General features: G+C 37.5%; 1 protein-coding gene across 1 annotated transcript in view; it reads left to right on the top strand.

The window, feature by feature from the left end:
- Positions 1-9,218, top strand: part of CREBBP (CREB binding protein) — a 232,906-nt gene that overhangs the window by 13,599 nt on the left and 210,089 nt on the right. The window contains exon 2 of the mRNA XM_019507551.1: positions 6,985-7,697. Within this exon, the coding sequence (XP_019363096.1) occupies positions 6,985-7,697 (713 nt within the window). The remainder of the gene's footprint in view (positions 1-6,984; positions 7,698-9,218) is intronic.

Raw genomic sequence — 9,218 nt, 5'->3', positions numbered from 1 at the left:
ATTTGGCAGCAGCCGAATCTCTGAATCAGCCAGGCCAAGCCCATCCCCCAACAGATTTACCAGCCAGATGCTGCTCTCCGAGTTGCAGGGCTGCGCATTTGCAATTGGATCAGTATTAGCTGATATGGCTTGTTAATGGCTATTGATATCGGTCCAAAAACTCTTTATCAATGCGCCCCTAGTGTGTATGCAGACACTCTCATTTTAGCTCCTTAGCCACATCATTTTATGAAAAATGACCACTCCCTGTTTGAAAACTGAGGTCACAATCAGTCCCCCAGCAGGAATTCTTTTGCCAGCTTCATTTTTCCAGCAGCTGGGGATAGAGATGCTGGCTGTATGGGTGTGCCATCTTTTTTTTTTTTCAAGTATTTAGCTGTTAGCTTTCTGAATTGGATGGAATTAATGTGTCCCCTGTTACAACTCCATTTCATCTTCTCTTTATGATGCAAAGTTTAATCAGAACTTTGGGTGAGTGAAAAGGTGTTCCAAGATTGATGGAGATTGCTCTGAAAGGAGGTTGATTTTGAGGTACCATTGGAAGGTCTAGGACATAAGTAATGTTTTTATGGTGGCAGGGAAGGTAGTGGGGTGAGTCAGAAAAATATAGTAGAAAGGTATTTTCGGTTTGTGAGAGCATATGAGGAGGGGGAGAGCTTATGTGAGAAGAGTAGAAGCATAAGAAGGAAAAGAGAAAATAAACTGAAGATAGATCAGGAAAAATAAAGCAAAGGTGGTATGAATCAGAAAAAAACATGGGTGTGGAAAAAGTAGATGTGTAAAACTTACTTTAAACAAAGTAAATCACCTTCCTAGAACTTAGGTAAGGCAGCTCTTTATTGCATAGGATATGACCTTTTTGGGAAGGGGGTTGGGGTGCAGATACGAAGAATTTTTTGTTTTTCTCTAGTATGTTTAATCATGGTAGTGGGTGCCAAATAAAATTATTTTCTGTTCATCTCACTTACCATAACATGTCATGTGTTCTACTTCAAAATTTATCTAATTTTTAATGGGTTTACTTCGTGCCATCACTTCTGGGTTTTTTAATAAATCCATCACTTCTTGCTTTAAGACCTTTCACATAGTAACAAGGAATAGGGTGAAACATTTTATAGGAATATATACTGATAAAACGAAGTTATCAGGAAAGTGTGGGGACCTGAAACTACTATAACTTTTTTTTTGTCTAAATTGTTCTTAAACTTCCAAGCATGGAGATTCCACCACTTCTCTGAGCAGTCTGTTTCAATGCTTAACCACATTTATAGTGTGCAAGTGTTCCCTAATCTCCAACCTGAATTTCTCTTGCCGCAATTTGAGGCCATTGCCTCCTAGCCTGTGAGCACAGAGAAAAGGCTATTTCCGTCCTCTTTTAAAACTAGCCTTAGGGTATTTGAAGACTTGTTATCAAATCCCTCTTCAATCTCATCTAGATGAAATAATCCCAAATCTTTCAGATTTGAAAGTCATGTTTCCTAGACCTCTAATAGTCTTTATTTCCCTCTGCTGAGCTCTTTCTAATTTGTCCATATTTCTTTTGAAGTGAGGTATCCAAAATGAATACAGTATTCCAGGTCTAGTTTTAGTCTGATTGTTTTCTTTGAACACAGTTATGGTAACTCTTGCATATTGTTCATTTAAATGCACAACATGAAAAATTTCATACCGGAAGTAATTTCCAATTTTCTTTTTTCATTTCACAAAAAAAGTACCTGTTCTAGGAAGTTTAGTGGTAAGGGCATATTGTAGGCATTTATGCGTGTGTTTCCTCATGCGTGCTTGTTAGGAAACAGTTTAATAGAAGTATTGAGAAACCTAGAAGGAAAGGAAATGGGTGGAGTAATGGACTCTTGGTTGACTTAAGAGAATAGCATGGCTAGTGACTGAAATAAACTACTGCTGAATGTTGGGATAAAAATGCTGTTGATGTACTAGTACCTTCAACAATAGCTTTCTGGGTGAACCAAGATGGCTTTTTAAGAAATAACACAGTTAAGCTGAACTTTGTAATGCCAGCATTTGAATTTGATAAGTGTCTGTACTTTTTATGCTAACTACATAGGACAAAATCATTTCTTTAACTTGTTCAGGGTTGTTCATCCAAGGTATACTTGTCTAGAGAGATTTAAATTTGTGTAATAAATAGAAACTGTAAGTGGAAAACTAAAGGAAAGGCTGAAAGAACAAACATTGACAGGACGTCAGGGTGGTTTGTTGAAAGCAAGAGATGACCTGGTAATGGTTGTATATATACACAGGGGGAAATGATCAAGCTTCTTCAGTGTAGCCATTGTAAACTTGAGTACATAAGTGTCCTTGGAAGTACTTTTATGTGGAGCCATAGGGTTGGGGAGGGACCTCAAGGGTCATCTGATCTAATTGCTAGTACAGGTGCAAGATATGCTATTCCTACACCATCCCAACCACAAGAATTAATGCCTGTGGGGGCATAATAGTGTAGAAAGAGTTTTTATTTACTCTAGGTATGAGACAGAGTAAGTGTTCTCAAAACTTCCCATGCTACTCGAAACTCAGTTGTAGATAAATTAGTCTTCTAGCCTTGTGAAGTTAATTTTTTGGCCTTTGGTAGTTGGGTACCTTTCTTCTGAAGACAGCCTCAAATCATTAACAGAACTTGCAATGGTATATCTTACCGTCTTAATCTGTCTTGTTTTACTATTTGAAATTGAATTTTTTTAAACTATTTCTCAGTAGTAGCTTATTTAACTAGTTTCAGGAAGTGCTTTTATCCTCTTCAGAATCTATACTTTATAATTTTTTAAAGTTTTGTAACCCATACAGTTTATGAAGGTAATCCTTTATATATGGACTGTGTATAAATTGATACATAAATATTGTTTGAGATGCAGATAGGTGGTTTCCTTGCTTTGATTGCTGTTAAGAGCTTGATCAAGCTTCAGCAGAATCAAAATTAATGAGAATCCTCTTCCTTTTTGCTGCCAGGTAAAACTGATTAGCACTGAAACAGGCAGTAAAGTTTGGGAGAGGTGGGGAAATGAAGATGACTTGGAGTGAAGGGCAATAGAATGCATTTAAAAGAATGTGGAGGAAAATCTTAGAGAAAAGATGACAGAAAATACAGGAAGAGATAGAGAACGCAGTGTAATAGGCAAATATAAGATAGTGGTGTTGAGAGAGAAAAGGTGATAAGTGGATATTAAAGATATATAAATATACACAATGAACTTCTATATGAAATAAAATAGAAAAAAAACAACCTGGTAAAGGGAAAGCTAACAAATGGTTGGGGGGGGGTGGAAAAACATCAGTAAATAGTAAGTTGGTATTGTTTCAGTGAAAGTATATACAATGTTGTTTGGGCATTCTACCAGTTTTTTTTCCTGACAGTTGCTTTCAGTGTTCACCTGAAGTCTTGAGATAAAGTTAAAGCTGTGTAAATAAAGTTATAGAATGTTCCTATCTGCTGGTTGGGGTGAAGAGGGAATAAGCATTTGGGTTAGAATAAAAAACTTGGATTTTAACAAGCAGCAGGGGAAAATTCCTGTTCTTGTGATGTTTCATTTGTATTCTGCTGCATTATATGAATGAATTACAGAGTGTTTTAAAGGCATGGGTTACTTTATGAATAATACTCATTTTCATTTGTTGCTTGTTCTCCTATGTCTCCTGTTCCCTTTTCCCTGCTTGTTATCTCTTTCTTCCCCTCCCTGTCCCCCCTTCCCTCCCTTTTGCCCTGATCTCTTGGTATGTCCTCATTCTGCCCACAAGGGTTAGTTAAGGTGTGCTCCTAGTCATGCAGTTTACTTCCCATACAAAAGCATCTGCCCTGTGATATGGGGAAACTTGAGCTCTCAAGTCTTCCCTCATCCCACCCCCCTCCATTATTATACATAGTTGTCAGAAACCCTCAAAGCCTATTGGCTTGTTAATTTTATGTCTTCTAGCATCTCTAGAAGACAGAGTGCAGTTTTTCACAGCTTCAGAATACCTTGTGCGGACACTTTTTTTTGGATTTTTTTTTTGGTATGACTGTTTTTTGCCTTATGTCTTTCTGTTCTTTCTTGCTCCCTAAACAACTTTTTTTCTCCTCAAACAAACTTTGTTTTTGTTTTGTTTGTTCATATCTTCTCCACTGTCTTTAATTATAAAATGTAACCATTTAGTGTTCACGAAATTTAAATATATTATAAATTACATTATCTTGTAGTACTTTTCTGACATTGGTAAAATGTTAACAGACACTCACTTGCTAACATGAGCTACTTCAGACCAACAAGTAAGTCATGAGACTTTACCTAAACAGTTGGAACTTTACTCTATCTAAACATTTCTCAGCCTGTTAAGAGTATGTATAGCTTACAATTTCAAATAATAAAGTATTTCAAGTTCTTGCCTTTGGTATAAAATCATAGGAGTCTTAAACTACTTGTTTGTCAGATCACTTACTATGGACAAGTAAGGCTTTGCAAGGATGACTGGAAAACATTTGTATGTATTCATTACACTATAGTAAGAAGTCAGTCAATCAGATGTTGTGCCTGGGTTGGAAAAGATTCATGTTGCTCCTGTTTTGCCTGGGTGAGGGACAGTTTGCCATGTCTAGCTCATTACATGCTCGGATATACATCCACATCAGTTTTTGAGTTGCTGAACTATTCAGATGTACATGTTTTAATTTCTAATGAAACTACTCTTTTTACATCTTCACTTAAATTATTTTATGTTCCATTACATGTTAAAAATAGCCTTCTGTGTTGTGGGCTTTTATTATAATATGCTACAAAACATCTAGTGTGGCACAAAGGGCTAATACATTTCTCATATATGCAAACAGGGATGTATAGAGTTAAAAAGGTAATTTTATAGCCCTTTTAAGAGCAGTACTAGAATATTAATGATGCAGTTTTTTTTAAATGGACAAAAATAAGACATTATAGATAAGAGACACAAAAATGAGTTGAGATTTTAGGGAAGCCTCTTGCCTTGCAGCAAAAATGTTTGAAGAACTTGATTTGTTTAGCTTCTGTGAGGGAAATACAAATGATCAAAGGGTCCTTTATTATTTAAAAAAAGAAAAGAAATGATGACAAGAACCAGTGGCTGGAAGCTGAAGCTGAATTCAGTTGAAAAAATTAGTGATGGACTGAAATAGAGAGGGAGATTTAACTGCTCATACAAACTACAAGGGAAGTGTAGTAGATTTTCCTTCAAATTAAGATTTCCTTTCTGGGAGATGTTTTAGCTAAACATGTATTATTGCGTTAGGTGGATAAAAGTTTATGGCCTGTCAGGTATAGAAAATAGTAAGTCATGTATCATCATAATATCTGGTCTTTTAAATATCTGAAAATAACTGCCTTGAAAGACTACCTCACTTCTTTCTTGTAGAATTTATTTTTGGCTACAATGCGTTCTCTGGAATTGAGTCTCTTTGTGGACAGGCTGCTGATCTGAGGAATATATATACAACTTATGCTAGAGTATTTCTTTAATTAGTAGAGAGAATGATTTTGGTAAATGTGATATCTTTTATTAGACCAGATATTTATTTCTGTAGTTTAGCATTCAGAATACAGTTTGAGGGTCATTATGGAAGAGGTGTGCTTGTAGACAGCGTTTTTTTGTAGTCTGTTGGAGAAAGATGCTTGGCAAGTATAAAGTTGATGGAATGAGTATACTCTTACTTGTTTACTGTTCACTTCTTTTTGGGGTTCTGTCATTTGCATAGACTTCTTGGTTTATTAGATCAGTGCTTTAGGTAGTTCATAGAACTACCAAAGTGTATTTGTTTCATTTTTATTTTATAACTTTGATTTATAATGAAGTGAAAATTGCCTTTCTTATGAAAGAAGTATGTTTTTAGCTCTTGATTGAAGACATTCAAAAGCAGCTGTTTGTTCATTCAGAATGGCCGCATTTAGCTCATGTTGGTTTAGTAATTTAAAAAATAACTGTTTTAATAGTAAAAAGCTAAATAGTCAGAATCCTATTTTAATTTTAAAATCACATCTTCCATTTTGCTTTAGTTGTTTCCAGTTGGACATTTGGGTCTCCCTTATTTGTAATTATTCTTAAGTAATACCAGTAAAGAGAGGTAGTCATGGCAGTGTGAAGTTAGGCAGGGCCGGACCCTAAGTCATATGGTCACTGTAAGCAACAAAGTTGTGTTGGCTATTTTAAATCAAAATTCTAAATTAAGAGCTGTAGTTGGAAGGTGGTATAATCATGTCAGCATTGAGTGCTTTTGTAAAGAAAATGGGTGTGACTTTTTTGTACATGGATATGATCTGTTTTTCCCATATCATAGTGAACTGATTTTGAAAATTCACATACTTTTTTTTTTAAAATGGCTGTCATTGGTTTAAGTTAAAATGTGATCCTTGTGTACTGAAGTTCAGTACAGTCTGATGGCTCTATTATACAGGCCAATTATACATTAGTATTTGTTTGGATTCTTTGAAATAAAACCAGAAAAATATAGTATAATATACATTCAGTTCTATGTTAATAGTCTAACTGTAGAAGAATGACTGCATATTGATGGAAGGTGATTTAAGATGAGATTTCTATACTGGGGCATATTCGAACAAAGAGAAGATCGATGAACAATCTTAGTATGCCAGTGATTTTCTATTCCCTTCTGCTTTTTGCAAATGTATGTTTGAATAAGCTGTCATTCTTGCAACCCAGTTTCTTCTGCTTGATGTTCTGTTTTACAAAATAACTAAATAAAACTTAGGATAGAAACACATATTAGGCAGTATTTTCACTTAATCTACTGTACAAAGGACATTATTTTGTATACATAGAGCACTTTTCTATACTGCATAGAACACTTCTATGTTAACACCCCCTAATGGTGTTAATATATGGTAAAGTGTGAGGCACAGTTTTTCATTAGTGTCAATGCATTATATCAGTGTCATATTGAATATGAACCTATAAAAACAAATTGTCTTTTCAGGGTTTGTCTTACATATGTTTCTGTTTAATTTTTAGATTTTGGATCTTTGTTTGACTTGGAAAATGATCTTCCTGATGAGCTGATCCCCAATGGAGAGTTAGGCCTTTTAAATAGCAGTGGGAACCTTGTTCCAGATGCAGCTTCCAAACACAAACAACTTTCTGAGCTTCTAAGGGGGGGCAGTGGCTCTACCCTAAACCCAGGAATTGGAAATGTGAATTCAAGTAGTCCTGTCCAGCAAGGAGTTGGTAATCAAGTCCAAGGGCAGCCAAACAGTGCTAACATTGGTAATCTGGGTGCTATGGGCAAGAGCCCTTTAAACCAAGGCGACTCTTCTGCATCAAGCCTGGCAAAACAGGCAGCCAGCGCCTCTGGTCCTACTACGCCTGCCTCACAAGCACTGAACTCTCAAGCACAAAAACAAGTGGGGATGGTGACGAGCAGCCCTGCAACATCACAGACTGGACCTGGGATATGTATGAATGCTAATTTCAGTCAGACGCACCAGGGCCTTCTCAACAGTAATTCTGGCCACAGTTTAATGACTCAGTCTCAGCAAGCACAAGGGCAGGTAATGAATGGATCCCTTGCAGCAGCGGGCAGAGGAAGGGGAGCAGGAATGCAATATTCTGCCCCTGCCATGCAGGGGAATGCAGGTAGTGTGTTGGCAGAGACTTTAACCCAAGTATCACCACAGATGGCTGGTCATACAGGACTGAACACAGCGCAGACAGGAGGAATGACAAAAGTATGTACCTATAATTTTGTATATTATTCTTTGTCTGTAGTTGCCTGTATTTCACGTTTCTTCCCACTGTTTGAGAAATTGATACAGAGACTAATGGCCAATAGAAGTTCAGGTGACTTGAGGGTATTAGGCAGACAAGGTTCTTTGGGTGAATCTGATATATTTTGATTAGACCAATTTAAATAGTTGGAAAAAACTTTTTAGCAAGCTTTCAGGTTTAAAAACCCTTCTTCAGGCTGAGGAAGTCTCTGCAGTTGGTGTATGCTGTTTCTTGATGGAATGTACAGTAAAGAAGCCAGAGGCTGGGCTGGTATGCATGCAAGACATGAGGGTATTTGCTTTTTAATCTTATTAAATGCAGGATGGATATCTGTATTTTATATAAAATTAAGAAACCAAACTCCTAATAGCAGTTAGCACAAAATTGATTTAAATAGTACTATTGCTTCCGTAACTGACGATCTCTTTCGTAGCAGAAGAGGAAACTTGGATTCTGCTTGAGTCATTTTTCTTATATGGAGAAAATTACAAGTTTCACATTTAAAATAAATGTTGCTTATAGTAATTTATGAAAAATTAACTTACATTTTTTCTTAAAATTTAGGTGAAAAATTTGAATTGTATACATTCTTTTTTTCAGTAGGGGAGGTATTATCACTGTTTAAAAATGATTTGTGTATACCTTTTAGATTTAGTTGTGTATTGTTTTAAAAAAAAAAGGGAAACGTTTTGTGGACTCTGCGATTTATCAGTTTTGGGCACAACTAAAATGACATGATAAAAGTAGTACTTCTCATAGTATAGTCATAAAAGAAAATGAGTAGTTACAGTTCTTCATGGATAAAATCTTGCTGGAAAATGTGGCCCAAGAGGGAGAGGGGGTGGCTGGTTGCCATAATTAAGGCCAATATAAGGTGCTGGAGCAACAGGCTATGTCAGTTCTTTACTTTTCTGTGTAGACTTCCTGTAAGTTTTTTGTAATGAATAGTTCATGGCTAGGTGTTTTCCTAGGATTTGGTGTAAGATGGTCCATTTCATGTAAGAACATACCCCATTTGGTAGGGGTACACTGATAGAGATTTGGGGGGCCAATGCTGATAGCTGTTTTTTAAGGAGGCATATCGGCTGATACTGATCTGATTTCCGATACACAGCCCTGCAGCTTGAAGAGCCGTGACCAGGTGGCAAGTCAGTTGTGGTGGAATGGGCGTGGGGGGCAGATCAAGGCCCCTGCGGTGAGGGAGAAGTAGGGCTAGGGCAGGCGCCACCCACCCACGGCTCATCTTGGGGGGTGGCTCCCGGTGCTGCGCGCACCCCAGGAGGACATGGGGAGCATGTGTGCCCCTGGATCTAGGAGGTGCAGGCTGGGCCTGGGGCCAGGGCTATGCCAGGCTCTTCCTGGCGGGAGCTGGGTTAGGCTGCACTCAGGGCAGGTGGTGGCAGTGCTGGGAGGGTCATGCAAGGGGCTGCAGCCACCCAAAAATTCATTGCAGCCCCCCCCCCCCCCCCCCCGCCCCCCTC

The sequence above is a fragment of the Gavialis gangeticus genome, unplaced genomic scaffold (genome assembly GCF_001723915.1).
Source record: "Gavialis gangeticus isolate Ggan-Ray unplaced genomic scaffold, GavGan_comp1, whole genome shotgun sequence".
Classification (NCBI taxonomy): Eukaryota; Metazoa; Chordata; order Crocodylia; family Gavialidae; genus Gavialis; species Gavialis gangeticus.
The sequence above is the reverse complement of the archived record's forward strand: the minus strand, read 5'-3'. Positions and strand labels throughout refer to the sequence as shown.